The sequence below is a fragment of the Diorhabda carinulata genome, chromosome X (genome assembly GCF_026250575.1).
Source record: "Diorhabda carinulata isolate Delta chromosome X, icDioCari1.1, whole genome shotgun sequence".
Taxonomy (NCBI): domain Eukaryota; kingdom Metazoa; phylum Arthropoda; class Insecta; order Coleoptera; family Chrysomelidae; genus Diorhabda; species Diorhabda carinulata.
The window spans coordinates 3065809-3093508 of record NC_079472.1 but is presented as its reverse complement, the minus strand read 5'-3'; the positions used below and the strand labels follow the sequence as shown (position 1 = coordinate 3093508).

Below are 27700 nucleotides of genomic sequence, written 5' to 3'. Positions count from 1 at the left end.
TTAGTTAGATATTTAACTTCATGTTTCATGGTACGACAAGTGTCTGATGATATTATATATCGAACATAAGTTGTTCTGAATCGATATTTATGTTATGCTAACGTTTCCTTTGATATTTAATTTAATGTTCCATGTTAATACAAGTGTCAAATGACATTGTATCGAACAGAAGTTGTTTTGAATCGTTTTTTGTGAAAGGGAAGTTAGTTAGATATTTAACTTCATGTTTCATGGTACGACAAGTGTCTGATGATATTATATATCGAACAGAAGTTGTTTTCAATCGATTATTTTGTTATGCTAACGTTTCATTTGTTATTAAATTTAATGTTCCATGTTAATACAAGTGTCAAATGACATTGTATCGAACAGAAGTTGTTTTGAATCGTTTTTTTTGTGAAAGGGAAGTTAGTTAGATATTTAACTTCATGTTTCATGGTACGACAAGTATCCGATGATATTATATATTGAACATAAGTTGTTCTGAATCGATATTTATGTTATGCTAACGTTTCCTTTGATATTTAATTTAATGTTCCATGGTTAGACAAGGGTCAAATGATGTTGTATCGAATAGAAGTTGTTTCGAATCGATTTTTTGTTATACGAACGTTGAGTTTCATATTTAACATGAAGTTTCGTGGTACGATAAGTGTCTGATGATATATATCGAACAGAAATTGCTTTAAATCCACTTCTTGATGAAGGAACTTTTGTTTGATATTTAACTTTATGTGTCGTGGTACAAAAATGACAACTGACATTACGTCAAAATAGCTACTAAGAATCGATATAAAAACGAGGTATCGTCCATGAATACGGGAGTTTTTAGCCACTAAAGATCTAAAAGTATGTTACATCTGCCTTACTTACCATATGTAGCACCGCTTTTTGCACTGGATATCTTTTCTCTTTGTTTTCAATAAAATAAGTCATCGTATTTTTTTCATCGCACCTGGTAGTTACATTGTAGTAGGAACGTTTTGTTTTATATATAACTTATAGTTCCGTGGTACTACGACAATTGACAGATTACATCGAATAGAAGATTCGATAAATTTAAAAGTCATTTTTCTTACATAAATTTCGTGGTACCACATGTAAAAAAATCATATGATATCTCCAAGTATCTACTTAAAATAGATTTAAATATTTATTTCTCGTAGAATGATATTAAAAAGTGTTTGTTGTTATAGGAACGTTCATTATATTGAAAAATTTGATGTTTAGTGATGTGACAATTGACGTTATATCAAAAAAACTGCTTAAGAATCGATTTAAAATTTTAATACGTTGAAAAAAAAGGATTATTTTTGTATCAAACTCGACGTTCCGTGGTACCAAAAGCGAGATATAGAAAAGAATTTACTGTAGAATCGATTTAAATATTTATATGGTTGTAGAAATGTATGTAATGTTATTAAATCGAGTAGAAGCCATTGTGAATCGATTAAAAAGTGTTTGTTGTTATAGAAACGTTCGTTTTATAATAAATTTGATGTTTAGTGATATGACAATTGACATATCACTTTGAATCGAGAAGAAGTTGTTTTAAATCGATTTTTCTTATCAAGTGATTTTTTAAGTAAGTCTATTTCGATATTAATAATAAATAATTCAACACCGACATGAAACTCGAAATAAATTCCACTGGAGAGGAATCTCGAATGATTGAATACTTTTTTTTATATTCAACTGTTATATTAACTGTATAAACATACATTCATTCATTAAGTGAACCGATTTACAAGGAATAAGGCGTCGCCTAGTCGACTTTTTGATCGGTTGATTTTGTATGCGCTTTCAGTACATCTTGAATTAATTCTTTGTACGTCTTGGGCCACCTATACTTTGACAGAACCAAAACAAACCGCAAAACCTCAATTAAATACCACGAAAAGGATTATTACTATTAAATAGTGATTGATGTATCGATAGTTGTTAATAATTAAACGATTACTAACCCATTCACGAAACAAATTTAAAAATATTTATTTTCAACTATACCACCCTGTATTATAGCGCAGTGACTAATGTATTAAAATCAGATCATGGACAATGTGATTGTCAATCAAGTTGAGAAGATAAACATCAAAAAGACATTAGTATTTATAAGCACAATATACTTTTGGTCACAATAGAATTTGCGACACATGTTGTATGTTTAAACTTTCTAAAAGTGCCTTTTATGGATGTTTTCAGTATCTACCATAATGATTCTCGTAATCCTTATTCGTATAAAATTATTTATCCATGTCACTTTAACCTTAAATTTGTTGTACGGCAAGAATATATAGTTTTGTGGTCACATATATCTCAAGCATTTTTAGCAACCATATTTCACAGTGAAAATTACGCAAATATTGAAAAGAAAATTATAAAAATCCATTTAAATATTCGTATTAACGAGTAGGGGCCATTTTGAATCGATGGTTTGTAATATGACAATTGACGTATCACATCAAATAAGAAAAACTAACAAATCGATGCAAAAGTATTGATCGATGTTTTCAAAATATATCTCGATGTATCTAATGATATTACATCAAGAAGAAACTATTGTAAATCGATTATTAAATGTTTATATTATAGGAAAGTTTGTTTTATAAAAATTTGATGTTTAGTGATATGACAATTGATGTTACATCAGAAAACTGTTTATAATCGATTTAAAAGTGATTTTTATCAATATAACGATTAAAAAAAAAATTTGCCTTGATGTTTCGTGAAAAAAGGATACTAAAAATCGATTTAAATATTTATATTCTTGTAGGAACCTATAAATAATATTGAATCGAAAAGAAATCTTTGTGAGTCGATTAAAAAGTGATTGTTGTTTAGGATCGTTCTTTTTATAAAGAATCTAATGATTAGTGACATGATAATTACCTTTTCATGAAAAAAACTGTTTAATATTCGATTGACAAATGTTTTTCGTCAAAATAAACGTTTTTTTAATATGACTTAATGTTCGTGGTAACACAAGTGAAACAGACCATATGATATCGAAAAATACCTTCTGAGAATCGATTAAAATATTTATATTATTGTAGAAATGTATCTAATATTTTTAAATCGAGTAGAAGTTATTGTGAATCGATTATAAATGGTGTGTTGATATAGGAACGTTCGTTTTATAAAAATATCTGATGTTTATTGACATGACAATTGACGTTACAAGTAAAACTGGTTAATAATCGATTGTGAAGTGTTTTTCGTCAAAATAACGATTTTTTAAAACTATATATCTATATTTCGTGGTACTACAAGTGAAAAAATCATATTAGATCGAGAAGAATTGACTTAGAATCGATTGAAATATCGTAAAAACGTACCTAATGATATTGAATCGAGAAGAAGCCATTGTGAATCGATTAAAAAGTGTGTGTTGATATAGGAACGTTCTTTTTATAAAAATATCTGATGTTTATTGACATGACAATTGACGTTACAAGTAAAACTGGTTAATAATCGATTGTGAAGTGTTTTTCGTCAAAATAACGATTTTTTAAAACTATATATCTATATTTCGTGGTACTACAAGTGAAAAAATCATATTAGATCGAGAAGAATTGACTTAGAATCGATTGAAATATCGTAAAAACGTACCTAATGATTTTGAATAGAGAAGAAGCCATTGTGAATCGATTAAAAAGTGTGTGTTGATATAGGAACGTTCGTTTTATAAAAATATCTGATGTTTATTGACATGACAAGTAAAACTGGTTAATAATTGTTGTGAAGTGTTTTTCGTCAAAATAACGAATTTTTAAAACTATATATCGATATTTCGTGGTACTACAAGCGAAAAAATCATATTAGATCGAGAAGAATTGACTTAGAATCGATTGAAATATCGTAAAAACGTACCTAATGATATTGAATCGAGAAGAAGCCATTGTGAATCGATTAAAAAGTGTGTGTTGATATAGGAACGTTCTTTTTATAAAAATATCTGATGTTTATTGACATGACAATTGACGTTACAAGTAAAACTGGTTAATAATCGATTGTGAAGTGTTTTTCGTCAAAATAACGATTTTTTAAAACTATATATCTATATTTCGTGGTACTACAAGTGAAAAAATCATATTAGATCGAGAAGAATTGACTTAGAATCGATTGAAATATCGTAAAAACGTATCTAATGATATTAAATCGAGAAGAAGCCGTTGTGAATCGATTAAAAAGTGTTATGTCTATTGCAACGAGTGTATAAGTATATGTTCTTATATATTTTTAACCTATCATTCATACTTATTGAGAAATCGATAGAATTTGTAAATTTATATACTATAAAATGCTTAAAAGCAGTTGAATACTTGATATATGAATGAAAAGAAGTAGATAAACGAGTTTTTAAATAATCCCGGTACATCTCGTCGATTTATTAGAAAATACGAAGTCAATTAATCATTTGAACACTCGATGTCAGTTGCCATTGATGCGTTTTCCGCTTTACACGTACTTTTATCTCAACTAGAACTGCTGACGTCAGTAATGAACGAAAATTATTTAATATATCGACTGTCAAGTGCTTTTTCCAAATTTTCAAACCCATTCATAATCGATTCATTCTACAACTTCTAACATAAATAATATTTTATTAAGATAAAATATTCATACAATTATTTGCTGATATTTTGGAAATTTCGAATATGAAACCTAAAACACGGAATGTAATAACTTTCGCAGCACTTTAATAACTCAATTAACAATAAAGTGATTTCAATAATGTGACGAATGTCAAACGTCAAACTAATAAGAACCCGGTCGCTGTCTTAAATACTAAACTGTCTAAGGGACACTTGGAATCCCTTAACTATTACGTTGGTTCCCATTAGTATAAGACAAAAATTAGTTAATCCGAGACGTAAAATAAGGGATACTTTGTATCACTTAACAATATGACTATCAGATCTTAATGTTTCCCATCAGGATTGTTGAGATAATTTAGGGAAGTTAATGATAAGTTTAGTTCCAAATCTACTACTTTAACTAAATGAAATCAATTAAGCAAAAGATGTCATGAAACCTTAGAAAAGCACCTGGATGTGACTTGGTCACAAGTGGAGTTCTGGAGAAACTTCCAACATAAGATTTCGAACCAATAACCGTGATATTTGATGCCTTGGTGAGTTTGGGCTATTTCCAATCATATAATTCTCATCCACAGACATCAGAAAAATACGGAGTCATGTCGAACGTAAAAGATGTTGCTCTGCAAGTTCCGTTGATGTTACTTTGGCATTCGACAAAGTTTAGTAAGAAGGACTGATGAAAATAAATTGACTTAACCTCTATTTTCGAAGTATTGCCTCACAGAAACACACTTTCAAGTGAAATATAGGGAATCGAATTCGCAGTTGCAGCAAAGTTCGGAAAGTATTCTTACCATCATCAGAGAAACTTGTCGCTCGTTTCTATATCTAATTTATCGTCTTCAGAGAACTTTCCCAGCGAAGTTCTTTCTTTTTATAATAGGAACTCCTCAAAATATCCATTAACTGCCGATATTACTTCTTCATTGTGGGAAAAACTTTGACCACCAAGTCTGGGAATAGAAATTAATCCGAGGGGGCTAAATCTGTCGAATATGATCTTCACGAAGCTGTTTTTGTTTCATTATTAGCAAACGCGGCACCCATCTTGTGCACAGCTTTCTCAAATCCAAATTTTCAGTCGCTTTGTGGATTTTCTTCGACATTTCTGGAGCCGTCCCCTCATTTGGTCTACCATTATGCCCCAAATAAAAAAATATTATACCACGATAACAAATTTTTCCATGTTTACTGCCAAACAAATATTAAACAACGAGGCGGCTTCAAACTTGCTGTTTAGAATGTGTACTTTCTAATTCAGTGGTATTTTCAAGCAACTACCGCCATCTCTAGTTTAAAATCAGGTAATTCTGGGACTATCCTCTTATATTAAAATCAAGTTTACGTCTTTCAATGTTGTAATTTCCAAAATTTTAAATTCACAAGGTTATAGAAGTATATTATAATAATAAGTCTGATCATGTATCTTTTTAGTATTCAGTTTGATATTTCGAAAGACTGGTTTCAAAGAATGTCGATGTTATTTAAAAATCTATCGTACAACAAGTAAATACGTTGTTTGAAAGTGAAACAAAAAACGTTTTATAACAATTTATTATAGTTAGTTATGTGTTAACAATAAAAATTTTCTCAACTTGATGCATTTCAAGACTATGGTGTGGTTTTTAACCTTGTGTATCATTTTCCTCCACTATTTTCTGTCTTCTACTATTTCCTACCGATTCGTAGCTCCTGGTACTTCCAGGTCTTCGTATATTTGATCTTCCCATCTGGATCTCGATCTTCCTGTCGGTCTATTTTGATTATTTTCAAGAGGGAGTCGTCTTTCATTGTATATGTCCGAACCAACTTAGTATCTGTGCCTTTACATACCCTATTATGTCTTCTTCTTTCATCTGGTTATTTATTTCGTAGTTCATCTTCGGCTCCGTTACTTTGGAGTACAACAACATGCCGTTATTTACGATACTGTGGGCTCCAAGGTAATCCTGGTGCACATACTTTTTGCAATCGTCTTCAAACAAAGATTAAATGAAAGAAGACATTTCGCGATTGAATGCGACACCATCAGACCTAACCTAGCCTATAACATGAGAGGCTGGTTTTGTTTTTAGCGGTTTTATGTGAAGTTATGATAACTGTCAATCTATTTGAATGCGACGACGCTAGTTACTATTTTCTCAACGACCCTCGTATAGGGAAAGTGTCGATTTAATACTATTACTTGTCCAAAAGCATTTGGATAATTGAAATATAAGGAGTAGATAAAAATATTTTGTTCATTTAAACTGAGGCTGGCAATTAACGTGTTAATTATAATAACAAATGATAAAAGAAAATTGAAAACTATGTTGTTTGAATCTACGAGCAAAACATCGTAAATCTTCTTTTAATGACGTTGAGATTTAAATCGGTTCATTTGTCATATAAATTCCTCCCAGTAGATTTATTTATCACCTTAACTAGTGATCGCATTAAATTCTCGTTTAGTATATGAAGCTATCTATTTCTTTCGAAATAACTAGACAAAGATTCCCACACTAGTAAATTAAACTTAATTGAATGTTTACTTTTTGTTGTTTCACTTTTTGACTTACCCTGTATGTAGGTATAACAAAACAATTTATGTAATCGTACTAATATTGGGTGTAAACTTCGTGTCAATAAAAAAACATCCCAAAAAAACCTTCGAATTTATTTTGAAACATGTCAAAATATTTTAAAATTCAGTTATGTCGTCCTTATACAACGATGAATTTTGATTAATTGCAGTACATGATATAAATATTCAAATAAATCGAAAACGTTGCGAAATTTTCGTACTGGTATGTGGTAAGTTATTAGCGAAAAAAGTACTGATATTTTTTATTCAAACTAACACGTTGGGCTCGGCTTGTCGAAACCGTTACTTAGGAAAATTTTTTGTTAGGTATATCAATCAAAACAATCTCCAGTTTTCCATTTTGTAGATTACTAACACCAATTAACTGGACTATATTAACTTTAGACAAATAGATGTCGCTAGCAAAGACACCTGAATATAATTTGTTCAAAAATAAAAATGATTATTGAATAAAACCAAAATGTTATAAGTCTTATATAATCATAAATTTTCCACAGATGATGTTTGTTGTCATTATGTTAATTATTATATAAATAATTTGATTTTCCATTATAAATAATGCTAATGCGCAGTCGCCATCTTTCCCTTCTAAGAATCAGTCGTAAATTGAATATAATTAATAACAATCAGTAATAGATACTTCAATGAATGTAACTCGGTATAAGGAGTTTTAAAAAATTAAAAATTTATAATATATATTTAGTTTTTGTCTCCATATCTTGTGAATTTACGCATATTAAATATAAATAATGTTACACTGGACTAAAAATGAAGTTTTGACATTTTGTCGAAATCGTTACGAAATTTTAGTACTGTTATGTGGTAAGTTATTAGCGAAAAAAGTACTGATATTTTTTATTCAAACTAACACGTTGGGCTCGGCTTGTCGAAACCGTTACTTAGGAAAATTTTTTGTTAGGTATATCAATCAAAACAATCTCCAGTTTTCCATTTTGTAGATTACTAACACCAATTAACTGGACTATATTAACTTTAGACAAATAGATGTCGCTAGCGAAGACACCTGAATATAATTTGTTTAAAAATAAAAATGATTATTAAATACAACCAAAATGTTATAAGTCTTAAATAATCTTAAACTTTCCACAGATGATGTTTGTTGTCATTATGGTAATTATTATATACATAATTTGATTTTCTATTATAAATAATGCTAATGCGCAGTCGCCATTTTCCCTTCTAAGAATCAGTCGTAAATTGAATATAATTAATAACAATCAGTAACAGATACTTCAATGAATATAACTCAGTATAAGGGGTTTTACAAAAATTAAAAATTTATATTATATGTTTAGTTTTTGTTTTCATATCTTGTGAATTTACGCCTATTAAATATAAATGATGTTACACTGGACTAAAAATGAAGTTTTGACATTTTGTAATACATGCGAAATTAATACCAATTTTTTTATATATTTTTTTAAATAAATATAATAAAAACTTGTACAGTTTTTCAAAATATTACGTATCTTACATTGAAATAAATAATTCATATATTATATGTAAAAAAATGTATTATGAAATATGAAGCGCCATCTATTAAACATCGATTGTATTACTTACTACTTTCGATCATATTGATAAAACATTGCGATCTAGATATAGAACTAATTATTTGTAAAATGGAAGCCTAAAAGTAGAAAAAAAAATTTGAATACTCCAATTTATAAGTTTAGATGCTTGAAAATCTTGAAAACTTATTATTATTCCAAGGGTATTGTTTACAAAACATTTATTTCATTTTGAAGACAAGTCTAGATAGCGTCCTTGCTTCTAAAGAGCTCGTAATATAACCTTGAAGTTAAAATACATGTTACCGAGGTACTTCCAAAAGTAGTTTATGATAATACGTGACTTTAATCGCTTGAAATCGCTTTTTTTAATTAATTTTCTGATAGAAAATAATTTTTCAATAGTTATTCCACGAGTATAAAAATATATCATGGATAAATTTTATACGAATAAAGAAATATTTGATTTTATAATAAAATGACAATTGAATAACAGCAAAATTCTCAAGAAAATTACATAACGCAATAGATTCGCATCTAAATTTGTAACAAAGACGAAAATAAGTTTCTCTAACCGCCTACAGTTTTAAAATTAGACAACAACATCTTACTCGACATATGCAGTTTGTCCACCATCTTGTAAAATATTTCAATTTGATTAACACGAACTCGCCATGGCCAATTTATCACAGATATATTCTGAATGAAACGAATAACAGTGACAGGTGCTAAACTGAACGTTCTCCGCATTTAAGAGAAAAAGGAAGGCCCCAGATTTTAATTGAACTTTACCTTAAAACAGGAGACATACAGTCTCAAATTGTGAAAACTAAAATAGACACCTAATACTTGATTTAATTCAAGAAGTGAAGATCATTATCATGGGCTTTTCAATGCCGGGAATTGTGTCGAAACGTTTATATTCTAGTACCATGGTGTTAAATTTGGTAATAGAGGTGGATGTGGCCAACAAACCACGAATTAAATGTCGTTTTTTAATCAAATTGCGTGTGGTACGAGGGGCGCGTAAATTTTATCAGCAATTGGTACGGGATGTGTCAACCTCCTAGAAACGGGGTCATATTTTTGATTGAAACAAATACGAATTAAATTCGGTTATTTTTTTTTCATGAATCTCCCCTTATACCGTTTCCCATTATTCCAATTTACATTTTAAAGAGCCTATTAAATGTATCCATCCATTTATTTCAACACAAATACATTATCCCTAATTCTTCTTCCTGCCTATCCTGTTTTTCGCATCCTACGTCCTGTTTATTGTTCTTAAATTCAATTTCCTCTCGTATTTCATTCAAAATCAAATAGTAAATGAGGTTTTTGTTATAAACCATTTATTTATGTTGTTTGAAATCGATCAAGTAGATAATTATTGTTTTAAATATGATTTTGACATATGACATTGACATGTTTATTCACAGTATGCAATTTTCTTCAGAACTTCTCTTTATAACGAACGGTTCCCGAATTTTTTGCATCAATTATAGTAGTAGGTCGAGCTCGATGATCTAAAGCAGTGTTGCCACAGCATATTTATTTTCGTATTTCTCTAGAATTTTGGTTTTAAACGAAATTTTTCGTATCATAATTTACATTTGGGTTTATTTAATATATAAAGGAAGATCTAGTTTCATTTTGATTGTAAAAAAATGATTTATGACCTTCAGATGATACGAAACTTCTTTTATATTGTCATACACGTTCTAAACAAGGTGTTACTAAATTTGAGCCGAAAATGTTTGGACAAAAATCTGAAATTACGGTTTTAAGACCGCAGATTTAAGAAAAAAAGGAATTGTAGTGAATAATACAATTTTTAATCAACAGCCAAGCCAAATATTTTTTAAATTAACAGTTTTTGGTGTTGGAGTATAGAAAGAAGACGCAGGGCGATAGATCCGGCGAATAGTGTGGGTGTGTTATCGCTTAAACCATTGTAGAAGTTTTTTCAAATCGATTGAGTACTTTACGATAGATTATTCATTACAAGGTATGTCCAAATGGACCGAACTCTTCCTGGATCATCCCACGGTTACAAAAGAAGCAATTGAGTACCGTTTTCACACTGTATTCATGCTCCTAATCATTCTAGAACCTAAAACTGAGTCCCAATCAACGCGGAATTGGCAGGAGCATTATTTTGCACTCTGGTGGTTTTATTTTAAATCTATCCAGTACTTAACGCTTGACTATTCAATTCACGGTGTGTCCAAGTTGAAAGAACTCCTTCTGGTTCACCCCGTGGTTACCAAATTAGCAGTTGAGCATCGTTTTCACGCCATGTTAACGTTTGCAGCTAAAAATTGCCTCACAATTAACGCGCCATGGCAAAGTGTACTGTCTTGCACTTTGTTCGAGAAATTCGAGCCGCAGTCTGTCCAAGTGGAAAGAACTCGTTCTGGATCACCCCGCGGTTGTCAAATAAACAGTTGAGCATCGTTTTCGCGCGCTGTTGATGCTTGAATCATGCTAGAAGGTAAAAACTGCTTCAAAGAGTTTTCCGCTTTGGTGGTTAGGTTTCATGGTGTGTCCAAATGGAAGTAACTCCTTCTGGATCACCCCGTAGTTGTCGAAGAAGTAATTGAGCATCGTTTTCACTTTCTACTCGTTTTTTGTCTTGGTACTAGCAACTATTCGCTTGGTACCGACAAAACCATACAATTAGAGGAGCTTAGGATGAGTTTCTGTTTGTTCTAAACAGTCTTCTGTCTGATTCAAGTAAAATTTTGACTGTATGATATCAGAAACATGGCGGGAACTAACAATATAGCGAAATTATCGCAGTTTTTTCGTGTTCTAAATTGAAATTTTCTAGGGTTCGTTAACTTATGAATCTAACAGCAATTAGACAAGTCGTTGAAAGCAACTTTAAACGGCCGAGGTTTTTTTCAGTAATTTATTACAATATCAGCATAAATTTTGCGTATTTTCTTTGGCTTATATCCAAATGAAAACAATAATAACTTAGACTAGGTCGAAGCGAGTTACTACAAACAGTACAGACAGAAATAGATGTTTGTATTAAAACTGTTTAAGACTGACATGATTTTTTTAAGTAAATCGGATTTTGTTGTTTGTTTCTATAGAAATTTACACTCAAATTTCAATTAAAAGACATAACATTCATGATTTTAGTATATAAACACGTCAAACTGGGATCTTAAATTTTTTATTCTGCTACGAATTTAAATGTGCCCATTGTGTATGGTATTTCATAATTTTTGATGAATTTTCACAAAAATATTTTGATTCAGTTCTCGTATAGTTAATTTAGAAATAGCTCGAACCTTTTAAGGCTTTTCCACGTATCTATGGGGTCAACTAGATACTATCCATTACAGCGAAAATTTCTTGTTTCACTAGCTGCGAAAATGCACTGGCGGCTCTAATCAGTACCGCGAGTTCTCGGTATCAATCCACGGCACAAATCGTGCCCTCCACATTCACGGTATGCTCTAAATCCCGTGGTAACCCGCCGCGAAATAGACGTAGAAGCTGCTGCTGCAACTTATCATTATTTAGACGTCCAAAACACGAAATTAAGTCTTCATCGAATGATCCATATACGTATAAACCAAATGGGCTCCAGCTCCAGCCCATTAGCAACTTGTTCCTTCAAATAAGAAGGAAATAAGTTGCTATCAAAATTTCATCAGTTTTTGGTGTTGGAGTATAGAAAGAGGACGCAGGGTAATAGATCCGGCGAATAGTGTGGTCGTGTTATCGCTTAAACCATTGTAGAAGATTTTTCAAATCGATTGAGTACTTTACGATAGATTAATCATTACAAGGTATGTCCAAATGGACCGAACTCATCCTGGATCATCCCACGGCTACCAAAGAAGCAATTGAGCACTCCTAATTATTCTAGAAGCCAAAACTGCGTCTCAATCAACGCGCAATGTGAACGTGCATTATTTTGCACTCTGGTGGTTTTCTTTTAAGTCTATCCAGTACTTCACGCTAGAATATTCATTTCACGGTGTGTTCAAGAGGAAATAACTCCTTCTGGTTCACCCCGTGGTTACCAAATAAGCAATTGAGCACCGTTTTCACGCTGTATTCATGCTCCTAATCTTCTAGAAGCTAAAATTGCGTCCCAATCAACGCGCAATGGTCAGAAGCATTATTTTGCACTCTGGTGGTTTTCTTTGAAGTCTATACTACAGTACTATACATACTATAATCATATATATATTTTTCGATAAGGACGATAACTGGACGGCAAAAAATAATACGTTTCCAGGCATCATGTATCTTATTTGTATCTTTTTGACGCGGGTTTTGCGCATCCCACAGTATATTTCATTACCGAATGAAGAAAAAAAGGTAACAAAGATTTTCTTCGATAGTTATTTTGGATAATTCCATTATTCGTCGCCAAGTATCACTTTTTACGTTCCACGATTCTTGTAACACTAGTATGGCCGCTTCTTAGCATTAATTCCCGCGTTAATCTCTTTGATGTACCGCCTAACGCCAAAAGGCAATGGAAATGCCGTTAAGGCCTCTTTCATGCACGCGTTTTTTATCGCTGGTCGCGGGACGACAAGAAACGCGGCGTTTTCTAAAAGCGCGTTGTTGCATCGACGCCAATCAGCCGCTCGCCGCCTGAGTCGCGGCGTACTGAAATCCTGTCGCGTGGAATTACAAAACCTGTCGCGACAGGCGTTTCGAAAGTACATTGATTTCAATTGGTGCTTCTATGCGGCGCGTTTATTATCGTCAGTTTGGAGAGTTATGTTGATGTGTGAAGAAGTACCATGGAAAATCTGGACGTTGAATTTTTTATTAATACAACAAAAGAAAAAACATGTTTCTTTGTACTTACCTCAACGTCAATGATAACATTTTCCCTGGTTCAAACGCAAATCCCCGTCCACATTTGTAATAAAAGTGCTTTTTGGCTTTTTTGTATAACATGCGCCTCTAAGAAGTCTTGCACTGTTAATTGGTTGCACATCCCAACCTCTCTGACGTTTTTTTTCAATGAAATTTTTATATATCAAATACGTAAAAACACACGGATCCATTTTTAATCACTGTCGTTGTATGGTCCACTTGCAACAGTTGAAATTGATCAAATTAGAAAGCGGCACGCGACAAGAAACGCTTGTATATTGTTTCATAAAATAACGCCGCGTTTTTTGTCGCTGGTCGCGGGGCGACAAAAAACGCGGCGTTTTCTAAATGCACGTTGTTAAATGTGCACTTTTATGCATCGACGTCAATCAGTCGCTCGCCGTTTGATTGACGCGTCGCGACAGGCGTTTCAAAAGTACATTGATTTCAATTGGTACTTTTATTATCGTTTGTCGTCGTTATTTTGAACAGTCAGTTTGCAGTTTATGTGTGAAGAAATCGTAGCTATACCTTCGGTTAACGTCCAGTTCATTTGCGACTCTATTTTAAGCGTGCTTACTTCGAATACACATGTCCTTTGTAGCCACCTGGCAAGCAAACTAAGACTGTATATTATCAGAGCTTAATCACTACGTTAATTAATTCAGTTTTTTATAATATTCTGACACTATAAACAAGCATTTCAAATAACACGTTTGTTTGAATCGAAGGAACTGCCGCGCGATCGCAGCGCCGCGCCTAATAGTAATAGAAACGGAATTTAAATTGTGGATTTACCTCGTATAACCAGTAGTTGTTCATAGAAATATGTATTTATTAATAAATGCGATTAAAAATTACGAATATTCTATTTAAAAAAATAATGAGCACCTGCATCTGGTAACGGAAAGGCACGAGCCAAATCGTTCGAAAAAAAAAAAGTATCACCTATAAGTCACGTCAGTCATCCATTCGATACTTATATATGAAGAGCTTAATTATTTTCTAGCGTATCCAGGAAGTCCTAGAATAAATTAGGGTGTAACACGATTTCGGTTGTTAGGTTGTCAACAATGTCAACTATTGAGTAAATTACGTAGGATCTTGTAAGTCATTTTTTATTTAAAGACAAAATTTCTTTTTCGAAACACCATAAAAAAGATTGTTTCGTGAAGAGAGCTTCGGTATCCGGTTAGGGATTAATGCTTAATGTTCTTTTGTCGTTTTTTATACGAGGAATTCTAGAAAAATAGACCCAAATGACCATTTCTATTGATGTGGCATGCTTTTGAACAAAACTGATATACAAAACCGCAGAATTACCATAGATATTTGTTTAATCAAATCAGTATAGTTATGGTAGTCATAGTACCGGGAGTGATGTGACAAAAACCGCCGTAACCTAGTACAGCCGCGCGCTGTTGCCAAAAGGTTTATATCTACGAAGAAACTGGTTAAATTGGTTACTCTGGTTAATTCGTTTTGTATAGTACATTGTATTGGTGTGGATCTAAATGCCAGAGATCTTCGTCTTCTAGCCGACATTGCTCCAATAGGACACTTTTTGGTATTTGTAGATTTCTCTTACCCAGATCGATACATTCAATAGAATTTCCATGGTTATGATTTCCCACGAGTAGTTTTGACTATCTCAACCCCTGAAAACTGTTCCCTGTAACCGGTTTTCTACTTTCTTTTCCAGTATTTTCCAATATTTTAGCGAGTCTGACAACTATGTCATTTCCCTCATTGGACATCTCAGTTTGTCCAGGTACTCCTAAATCAGTTTGGATTGCATGAAATTGGAGCTTATAGCTAAAAAAATGATGATCTCTTTGTGATAATTTTCGGTATATTTTGAGGCATATCCCAGATTTGATCATTCTTTGAGATCAGCCCAACGACAGTCCCAACGCAGAGATCGTGCCGGAGGATGAATTGTTCCTGAGCAAACTGGTCCACGGAATCCTCTACCCCCAAAGCAACTCTTGCTACTGATGTCGAAGCCCTGACATGTGCTTTTGACAAGGCTTGTCTCAGAAACCGCAACAACCGATATGCGGAGAAAAAAAAGGAAGGAACGTGGATCGTATGGTTTCCTCTACTTCCACCCAGGGCTTCCTACCCGGAAGTTTAGGTGAAGCCTGTTAAGATTATACTCGCAGTTTGGCCCGAAATCGGAGAGACGATCGTCGAATCAGCAGATAAATTTTTTGTATTTTTGTATTTGATGGTAGCTCTACAGAGATCGGCATAAGTTCGGCAACGCTGTTGAAGAACATTAAAACGAAAAATATTCGTGGTTCACTCAATTGTGTCTGTGTCGTGATAACACGTGTTTCATCGAGTAGAAGCGGTTTTTCCGAACTCGCAGCTACCAAAGCGTTCAACAGCGCGGAAGACGTACCAGAAATTTTGAAAAACGGGCTCTGTTGACGACGCGGCGCGTTTTGGATGACCGGTATCGGTTGCAATTGACGAAAATATGGAAACAGTGGCGTTGGCGTTAGTTGAGCAGTCGAACCAATTAAACCAGGGGTGTGTGTGTTTTTTGAGGGTCACGTGACCGGCCAAAGTTATCTGGAAATTCTCGAAGATTTAAGTGGGCAAATAGACAACTAACCAACACTCGTGAACATCCGTCATTTCATGCAGGATGTTAATTTGAAAGACGAGGATTAATTAGTAGTCATATGATCTGACACCATGTGATTCCTTCCTTTGGGACTTTTTCAAATACCGTTTTTTCTTTGCAAGATGACCGCGCACCCTTCTCGACCTACGAACTGCGATTGAAGAAAAATTTGAAAGTCTTCGCGGACATCTTGTGATTTGCTTCGACGGAACTGCTTTGATCGAGATGGGCATGAATTTGAACACTTTTACCAATTCTTTGTTGTATGTTAACATTCGTGGTAATTAATCACTTGAAAAGGCCAAGAAAGACAAGAAAATATCCTAGTCATTATTATTTTGGTTCGTACAATAATATTATTTCAACTGGCGGTATAATTTTTTTGTCACACTGTAAATACATTCAAATTCTTTCGAAATCTTTTCAGTCTATCGAAAATAAACAATTTTTATGATTTGATATATCGTTTCCTTTTTAAAACATGGCAAGTTTTCATTTTGGACATTAAATATATAAAAATTCGATACCTGTCTGGATATTTTCGATTAAAAAAAAAATAAACAGCGTTCGAAAAGGTGAACTTGGATAGTTTTGGCGTCGAATATAGTTTATTTTTTCAACGTGCTACCAGGTGCAATATCTACGGCCGTTAAATATTTTAATTTTAAGTTCGATTGAAGCAGAAACAGATGCTGATAAATAATTTCATTTCCAAAACAGTGGCGTAACAAAAAAATCGTAAAATACGATGAAATATAGAATGAAACACGAATGAGTTTAATTTGGTTTTCTACGATTCATATTGTAAAGAATGTTTAAGAAGATGAAGATTTAAGGCGACGAAAAAAGGACGAAACTACAAAGGAGACAAAGTATACTATAAAAATATGAAATATACGTGGGTGGTTCGATAAATTCGTTAATTTTTGTATAAACACAAGTTTTTGGGATAGTGTTTTTTCCATTTGTTGTCCTAATACTCTTCCGCCCAAAAAGGCACAAAGATTTATAAAGAAGAGATATCTACCACCGATATTATCTGAAGAAGATCAGAAAGTCAAAATTTGAGCAATGTACGTCATGCTAGGAGGAGAAAGACTCGACTGAACGTTCCTTCTACTAGTTGTCAGACAATCATCAGAAAAATGATCGAAGAAAAGAAAATATGAAGCGATGTAGGCAGCAGAAGATCAGAAAACTTCCAAAAAAAGTTCGAAGGGCGACACATAGATGCCGGTACTAGTTTTTGAGTTAAAACATTTTGATTGAAGCCACCAGCGACTTTTTCCTGTTCTCAACCTCAATAGGATGAACGTTGGGCATGAATCTTACTACTAACTTTCGGCTCGTGTAGTGTATACAATTTTTTCTTCGTACCTTCGGTCGAAAGTACTTTGTTAATTTTACTTTTTTCAAGTTTAAATGTTGCCAAGCATGTTTTTCATGCCTGCCCCTGGTACTAATGACGAAATAACGTACTTTCGACCGAGGTATGAAGAAAAATCATACACATTTCAACTTTCGTCCTTTGTAGTGCAATATACGCGTGTCCGGTGGCAGAATTAGGATTTGAATTACGAATTTTTCCGTATTAGCGGAGGGGTGGGATTCGTGTGCAATTGCTCGTCGAAGATTTTGTCCACGTTACAATATTCGAGGGTGGAGAGTGAAGATTTGATTAGATCATGGGTGCGAAGATTCCGAGGAACAAGTGCAGCGGAAAACAACCCAGCCGGACATCAAGAACGAATGACAACATTGAGTTCGTCGCTGTAATCCGCGTCAGTCCGTTCGTAAGGGAGCGACTGTCTCGGGGCTTCCAAAAACTGTAGTGAACGAAATATTGAAGAAGGATCTGAAATTTCATCCATTTAAAATTCAAATTGTGTAAGCGCTTAACCCTGATGATCACAATATGCGTAAAAATTTCTGAGAGACATTGTTGGAGCGATTTCGCACACTATCTTTTGGAATGATGAATGGAGGTGCAAAATTGCCACTTCACAGTCCCAAAGCGACGAATTGGACCCTATTTATTTGAAAATATGTTTCCAGTAAGATGGCGCCACGGCACACACTGCTAGGGAGACCACGGCGATGCTTCGCGATTTCTTCCCTAGCAAAGCGATATGGGTGACATCCCATTGTCACCCAGGTCCCGGATCTTACCCCCATGGACTTTTTTCTGTGGGGTATCTCAAAAGTAAAGTGTACGAAGCAAGTCAATGGGGGGACTTCTCCAGAGAGTGGCAAGAAATACCGAAGCCCCAGGTTCCAAGAATATTATTATGTTATGTAGATTTTAAATCGTAATTTTACCACATTTTTGGATACAAAACTATCTCTAACTACCTCTATTTACATTATTCGTTTATTTCCAGATGTGGAAGAACTTTCTGCAAGACTTAGTCTAATGGCAGCTGCCGGCAGCGAAAATCAGCTTCTGAAAGAAGCGGGTATAACTTCTACAAGTTCACAAGATGTCGCTAATTACCTGGATAGCAAATGTGTATATTTGGAACAATTACTTAGCGGTAAGTATTTTATAGTTACTTTTGAACACTATAATATGTCGATATTTGTTCCATAAAATGACTGATTATTTTTTTTTTCTTAATAATAGCATTTTATCGATTCTACCTAATTGAAAGCAATAAAAATAAGGTTAATTTTCCTTAGTAATAACCCAAGGACATTGGTAATTGTTCCAATAAATTTTGGAACAGATTTCGAAAGCTTGTTGCTTGGAAACTATAAGCAACAAGCTTGAGAAAGTTTTGAGAATTTATCAATGTTCGAGTGATAGAAAATTTGCTAATTAGAGAAAAATACAGAGCAGAAACAATTTATTTAACAGTGCAATTAGCAAAAGAACAATGAGAAAAGTTAAGTGAAGATCCAGACTAATGGAGATGTATTTCCAATACGCATGCTGTTAATAATTTGATTATGATCTTCTTCATCTATATTCATGTAGGATTGGCATTATTTCGAACCAAATTGTTAAAAACTCCTGCTTTTGTACACCAATTTTGGCCATTCGATTAACCGCGGGCCCCTTTTTGACATAAGGGGTTTTCTAATAAAGACTTTTTTTCAAAATAAAATAAAAACCATTTGAGATATTGCAAAAACTTTATTATCGGATTAAAGTACATTCAAAACATTTATGAATGGAACTCGTCTCCGTCCATATGCCCACCGCGGGCACGTTTGCAGCGGTTGATTCGTTGGATCCAATTTTCCATGATTCGGCCGAAACGGCTGCTATATCGCGTTCAACGTCGTCGGTTTATTAGCATAGACCAATGACTTGACGTAGCCCCAAAGAAAAAAATCTAGAGGCGGCCAATCCACTGGTCCATGAGGTAACACGCTCATCAAACTTGTTCTTCAATAAATCGATTGTAACGTGTGCTGTGTGGCTCGTGGCGCCGTTCTGTTGAAACCACATGCTGTCCAAGTCCATATATTCCAATTCGGGCCAAAAATCATCGATAATCTTGGCGCGATAACGATAACCATTCACCAGTAACGTCGTCGACGATAAAATATGGCACTACGACGCCGCCGGTATGCAAACCGCACCAAACAGTTGTCTTTTATAGATGAAGTGGTTTTTCATTAAGCACATGTGGATTTTCACTCGCCCAATACCGCATATTTTGTTTATCGACAATCCCATTGAACCAGAAATGAGCTTCGTCTCTGAAGATGATTTTGCGATGAAATTCATCATCTAGGCGCATCTTTTCCAGGCCCTCGCCAAAGAAGACTTCCAGCACTTCGTAACCAGTCTCGTTATTTTGATAATCGACTTGTATTGAAAATTCCAATCGTGAATAATTTCAAGAATCTTTTCCGATTTACTGTAGTAGTAAATAAAAACTTTCATGTCTCGAAATAGGTATTAGTTAATTCAATATTCGACTTGAAACTAAAATACATTTTTATTTTATGCGTACCGATGTATAAGACATCCTGCGGATGATATATGATCGAGAACATTCTCCGAATATATTTGGATGCGGTTAAACTAGATTAAACCGATTTTTTCAAAGGAAAAAATAATTACGTGATGTGATGTAATTCCGGGTCTAGTCGGCATATTTGACAGGAAGTTTCAAAATATACCTACCTACCGACTTAAATAAGTTTGAATGAGTTATTTTGATGTTGACGAGACGAGGCTTGGATTTCCTGTATCAAAACGTAATTTCTAGAATCATTTAACTTGAAATAGAAAATGATTTCTCGATTTCAATAAATGATTTTCGATATTTCAGTTAATTGTTTATACGACTAAGATATATCAGGTGAAAAATTCATGCTATTATAAATTAAATCTGGATTTACGTAAATAAATTATTTGCTGTCCGAATAAAACTCTAAAAGTGAGTTTTAGAAAGTTTCCATTTCTCTCTCTCTCTCTCTCTCTCTCTCTCTCTCTCTCTCTTTAATAATAATTCTATATTCACAGGGCTACGATATTTCTAGAGTTTCATATGGCAACACTGGTTGTCAATGTCAAATAATATATTGAAAAATGTCAGTCGAAATGTCATAAAAATAAAAAGATCATAGACATATGTTATATTGATCCTTATACATATGGATTATTTATTATATGAAAAACTACGTTATATAGAGAAGTTAGACAACGTTTTCGAAAAATCGTTATAATTCCGGCAACGATGTTGAAGAAGATTAAAACGAAAAATGTTCGTGCTTCAGTCAATTGTGTCTGTGTCTGTGTCGTGATAACACGTGCTCGTCGAGTAGACGCTTTTTCAGATTGAATAACTGATACAAGTTCACGTTTCTTGAAAGACTTTTTTTTATTACGTCACATTTGCGTCGAATTTCTATAACAATTTCCAAACTAGCAGCTATAATATCGTTCAAGTACCAGAAATTGTTAAAAACGGGCTCTGTTGTCGACGCGCAGCGATCTGGTCCGTAAAGGGTATCGACTTCGCTGGAAAAATTGCATTTTCTTTATTGGGTCAGGACCATTTTAGTAATAAACCATTTTCAATCCTTGTAACTATACAAAGTTGTCACTAAATCGCAATTTTTCATTTTCAGAACGCAAGGAAGGGGATAAAGTAGGGACCATACCAAGAGGAAACGTGTATATAGAAGAAAGCAACTCGAAAGGACAATAAATAGAAGTTATACTAGTTGTCATAGTATCTATCTCATTGTAGCTATATGTGTATATAATTGTTATAGATTTATTTTTGTTTATGTTTATTGCTAATTTTTATATAAAAAAATCTGTCTACACAAAACTAGCAATGTACAGACATCATATAGACAAAATTTTATACAATTCGATTGCCCGAATAAGAAAAAAATTTACAGTACGTCCTTTGATTCTGTGATCTTCCTTTTGTACTTCCATACAAACCTGGAACATCATTTCAGACAGCTTTATGGAGGTGAATGTGCTACAGCTCTTCATAAAGCCCTGGAGCATCATTTGAAACAAACTTTATGTAGTTAAATGTGCTACAGTTCTTCATAAAGATCTGGAGCATCATTTCAGGAGAACTTTATGGCGGTAAATATGCTACAGCTCTCCATACAGACCTGGAGCATCATTTCAGACAAACTTTATGGAGTCAAATGTGCTACAGCTCTTCATAAAGTACTGGAGAATCATTTCAGACAGCTTGATGAAGGAAAATTCTCTGATTTCAAAGTTAGTTAATCCCAATACTCGGATACAGGTGCCTGCTGACAATGGTATACAGAAATTATGTGTTCTGATCAACCTTCTCCTTGACAGGAATCCTGTGACAGCTGATGGATTATTCCTACTTAAGACCACAGACTTTTCTCAGTGATAGTTTCCACAAAACGGTCTTGAATGTATAAGACTTCCATTCTTCAATTCTACACCTGTAGAATAGTTGAGGTTTGACTACAAAGGATCTTAGCACCCTTTTTAGTTAAATATTTACTTCTTCATTCTCCATCCTAGTTTAATCATGTTTCTAGATTAACTATGACTTGATTATTTGGGATTTGATCCCTTTAATTCATTCAATTGTTAGGAATTTTGCTTAAAAAGTATTAGAATGAGTTCCAATTCAAGTTAATACTTCCAATGTTAGAATTTTTGCTTGAAAAGTGCTAGAGTGGGTTCCAATTCACATATATTCTTCCAATTGTTAGGAATTTTACTTGAAATGTGCTAGAAATAGTTCCAATTAACTTCCATTCTTCCATTTGTTGGGAATTTTGCTTGGAAGGTGCTAAAATGGGTTCCAACTGATTGGATTATTTCTGTTTGGGCCCCAAATAAACCTTTGCCTATTTCTGATTGAGCAGAGTGGGTCGACTTTCCTATTTTTTCCAAAAAATTACCTGTTTTTTGTAAATCCTATACCAGGAATTCTAGAAAGGGCACTTTACTTCCTGTTCTCCTTTTCCTAAATACACTTTTGACTATCCTGACTATATAAGACTCTATGATACTTTCAGATAGGATAACGTCCTTTGCTATCGTTGAACAAGTCTTCATGGTCTCTAATATGCTCTAATCCATGCATTTTGCTTAGTTGACTGTTGCTTGAGTTTTTTCTTCCAGATAATTGCTCTATAGGCATTATAGACCTTAAAATCATAGTGTACTACTAGCACAATAAACAGGGGCTACATCCTCACTTTTTATACACCATTAGATTGTATCAAGCAATAAGAGCAAATAATTTAAGCTAAGAGAAAATGGAAATGAACGTCCCGACATTTAAAAACATTATTCAAACAAATTTTGATCTTAGTCAAGTTTTGGGTCGACAGATTTTTAATCTGTGCTATTACTTATATTAAGTAATCATATTAATCATGTGTACAATGAGAAAATAGAAAAAATAATTAAAAAATCAGTAATTTAGAGAATTAGAAATTGATCCACCTAAGGCAGATCATTTCATTGGAATTATTTTCTAGAATCAATCAATGTGGTTGTACTACCAATTTCCTTTAATAGGAAATGTATTTTTTGCTTAGTATGCAAAAAAAACCTCAAATATGTCAACATTTTCTGCCAATTGATCTCATATCACCTTCAAAGTTAGAAAAACAAAATATCTAGTAATTTACCTCATTTCCCCTAGTTTTTCTTATTTTTCAAAAAATCCTTTTGTTTTTTTAAAATTCTTTACCTACCTGTCGTTTTTATTTCATTTTTTACCCTTTCACCCCTTTGTTTTTCATATTATCTCAACCACTTTGATTATTCATCATTCAATCCTTTTTATATTTTTTTCTTTCTCATTCTATTATTTCTCTATATTGAAGAAAACAGTTATAAACATAAAGTTATATTATTTTCTCATTGCACCTCTCAATATACCTAATACGTCTGAATAAAAGTTAACTGCACAATTTAGTTACATGATACAGTTACTAAAAAGTTATTGAACCCCATAATTTTTTTGTTGAATCTTTGATTTTGTAAAAAAACAAAATATCAGATAATTTCATGCCCAAAAAGTTGCCAAATTTTCTATTTGAAATATTAAGATTACCTTATTAAAATGAGTAGAATCTACTTCTGTACATCTCACTTCTGAATCTCTAACCTTCAGGTACCCTCTAAGTATTTACTACATCCAGTTAATGTTGATGGATCATTCTTTGTCTATTATTTAATCCCAAATTTGTCAGCAGATATAACATTGAAGAATTTGATATTTCTAATATTATATTTCACAATAACATGAAATTAATTTTTTTTAATTAACTTGTTAAATACAGATAAAGATGTATTACGTTTTTTTAAATATTTGTAAACACGTTTAATAAACAATGTCATGTCGTAATACAAAAACGTCACTATAATAATTAAATGACATTATAGGAGCGTTCGGTATTATAGACACAATAGCACACTTTTGAATATGGGATATGTTCAGCAGTAACTTTTATTAAATAACCAAACGCAGTTCTGTCATTTATTATCACTAAAGGTGCGGTGTTAAAATTAATGGTAAAATATTATAAAATATTTACCTCGAAGTTCATTCCACTTTTCAAAACAATAGTAAACATCTGATAATCTAGTATAATGCAATAATACCCGATATAAAAAGCTAAACCCTTAGTTTAACTGTATTAATTTAAGATGACGTTCCAGGCAAAATTGTACCACGTGACCTCATTTAACGCTTTAAGACAGCGTCGAGCGTCAACATGAAATTGCACCTTAATATTATTTTGAAATATAACTTATTTAAAATTAATGAATTCCACAAACGGAACGTGACTCGTTAAATATATTTTTTTTTTCTAATTACAGCTAATGTAGTGGAAATTTTCAATATTCTTCGAAAATAAACTTGATCTGTTCAATGTTTCAAATTTAATTGAAGATCCTAGAAATGGAACATCAACATCGACTTTAATTTTCATTTAGTTGATCTAAATAATGTACCAGATGTTTTTTGCAAACTCGAAAAAAAGATTGTTTAAATTTTCCAAAATGTATTTTTAACAATTTTCACTGCTGGATTTGTTTACACTGTTCATAGGTATTAACTTTTTTTTTATATATTAGTGTCGTTTTGTAGATAATTGAATATGTATTTATTAAAAATAATATATGTACATTATTGCCAAATAAAGATTTATTTATTTTAAATTTTGTACTTTTATTTAAAGTAGAAACGTTACTAATATGTCAGCACAATATTCATATTAATCGAATCAAAATGTCTATCAACTCAATAGAAATAATCGTTATGACTAATATTCCAAAGGTCGGACTTTTACGAATTGTTATAAAGAAGAAATTTATTTTTTAAATTTTTTGTATTTTATTTATATGGTTAACATAAACATATTCACCAAAACTCTTTTGATAAAAATATCGATATACTGGGTGAATAAGTTACAATATACAAAATTAATATTAGCCATTAGTGGAAAGCTGATTTTTTTGCAAAATGAAATATTTATATAGTTCAAAAAAGTGACGTAAAATTTAGTCTATCAACTGGATGTGGACTATAAATATTAAATAGAAGATTCCTAGACAGCTTGAACCACATTACCATCATCAGGGAAACGGATAAATGAAAATATACATAACAAACGTCAGAAATGAAATGTAAACACGTATAGGTACCAGAAATACAGGCCCAACAACTTTTCCCAGCGTAGCAATTCAAAATTTGATTTCATCAATTTTAAAAATAACACAGCAAACAAAATTCACATAACCTCAAAATACGGTAATATCAAATTTAACTTTTAATACGTTCAATTATTAATGATATCGTTGTCTCTTTTTACGGTTACTACCACCAATTCCAAGAAACTATTACGTATGTCTTGTAGTTGGTCTTATGAAGAAGACAATCGATTTTATATGTTGTTATGTTTGAAAGAAGAAGATAGTATATAGTAAATATGTGTTAGATAAATCGTGATGGAATACCGTACTTTTTTCTGTAAAACTATTCGTTAATTTTATAAACTCTAGTACATAACCTCAAATTCGAAAATCCTGTGGCAATATGGGCCAATTCTGCCCTTAGCAAACAGTAACTTTCGAAATGATATTCACTTTCCAAAAACAATACCACGTCAAATTATATATACATTAATCTCGTATAACGTCACTAACGACTTATAATTTTCGTTTTGTTTACTTTAGAATGATAATTTAAAAACGTTTTATTTTTGAATAGTCTTTCGTACAAAAATAAATATCACCACCAGCTGTAAGTCTAAATGTAAACATATGTATATATATATTTTAGTCCCATCATCAAAATTTGTTTCTAATGCCAAATATTTCGAGATTTGACTTTGCCAAATGGTCGAGTGGGAGTTCATTCATGCCCGTTGACTTAATGTTTTGATTTCAATTTAAAAAAAAATCATTAAGACTTCGCCGGCGATTTCATCGTTTTGGATAACTCGAAATAGAATTTAATTTAATCAAAGAAACCTCGAGAAATTTATCGAAAGTTTACGACTATTTAGATACATAACTAAATCCATATATATTTGGCATTTTAAAACTAATTTATCCCATCTAAAACTTTTATATACTACGCCTTTTTTTCTCTGTATTCATAATGTCATTTTAATGGTTTCTATTTAGTACTTAGTATCAAACAATGTAAATATTTAATAATATAATAAAAGAATCCCATTAACAATAAGAAAATCCTTCTTTCAATTCATTACGTTTTAACACGTTGCCAAATAATCACCTAAATATACACCTTCCTTTTTATATTATCAATTTTAACCTGTCCGCCCAGCCTCCTGTGGTGAGGAAACAAAAGAAATCCCTTTTTCGACCCTAAGAATGAAATTTATTTTACCTCTAGACGCCAACGTGTATATCAAGTGAATTAAATAAAGAAAAGTTAACAGGCAACACACTTTACTGGACCAGCTCGATTCAAAATGTTAAAGTCAACTTGAATCCCAATCCCGTATAGAGGTGGACGTAAATGTTTGAAAAACGTTACGTCTTTCTACTTAACACAGTTTGACGTAAATCGTAAATAACTTATGATAAATTAGAATTTAATTAGAACGTAAGAAGGTGGTTTCGGAATTTTATTTTTTTGAAGGATTTATACATATTTAAAACAGGGGGTACGATGAAAAGGGGAAACATAAAAAACCACTTAATAACTTCTTGATTCACGGCTTATTCTAGTACTTAAATCGTACCAAGTTAATTAATAATCATTTTGAACGATTTCTTTGTAATCCAATGATTGTTTACGCATTTTTTGAAATTGGTAAACATGTCAAGTTCACAATTGAATTTTAGACATCCGGGTAAATTCGTTACCGTAAATTAGTCCCGTCCACCTTTATAAAATATCTGCAGTAATTCGACAGGGTCGCATTTACAATTTCTGTTAACACATACAAAAATGTTGGTGAAATTAGAGTGTCAGATTTTATTCTTTAGATAATATTTTATAACTAGTAATTCGGCACGAAGGGGAACTTTTATTTATAAATAATGTTTTAAAATTAAAATTTACCTCATAAGAAGTTTTATACGTTGATAATTAATATACAGGGTGTTGCGGCACTTCAAAAAATTTTTTGTCATAAGTCGTTTCTGAGTTATAAGCATTCAAAGTTGCGAAATCAGAACTTATATTTCAGTATATTTTCTTAATTATTCATTCGAACATTATGAAATTTTAATAGATGATTACGTATGTCCGTAACTTTTACAGGGACAACCTGTACAATCTAAAGATAGCAGAAATGGATTTTTTAATCGATATCTTAACAAAAAGGTACTCTTTGTTTAACACGATAAATATTTCGATTTACAAAGCTAAAAAAATACTGTTCACACCGACAAGATGAGTTTTGAAAATTTTACACAAATAAAAGAAATTTATAAAAACCGCAAAAATGTATTGTAGTATTATTGATAATTAAACTCATACTGTAATGCCAACAAATAATTATTTAGGTAACAAGTGTC

General features: G+C 32.5%; 1 protein-coding gene across 1 annotated transcript in view; it reads left to right on the top strand.

The window, feature by feature from the left end:
* LOC130902394 (tumor necrosis factor receptor superfamily member wengen) overlaps positions 1-24865 on the top strand; it is a 43484-nt gene extending 18619 nt beyond the window's left edge. Inside the window, exons 3-4 of the mRNA XM_057814503.1 lie at positions 18594-18746; positions 21301-24865. Of these exons, the coding sequence (XP_057670486.1) occupies positions 18594-18746; positions 21301-21380 (233 nt within the window). The 3' untranslated portion in view covers positions 21381-24865. The remainder of the gene's footprint in view (positions 1-18593; positions 18747-21300) is intronic.
* The last annotated feature ends 2835 nt before the right edge of the window (positions 24866-27700 follow it).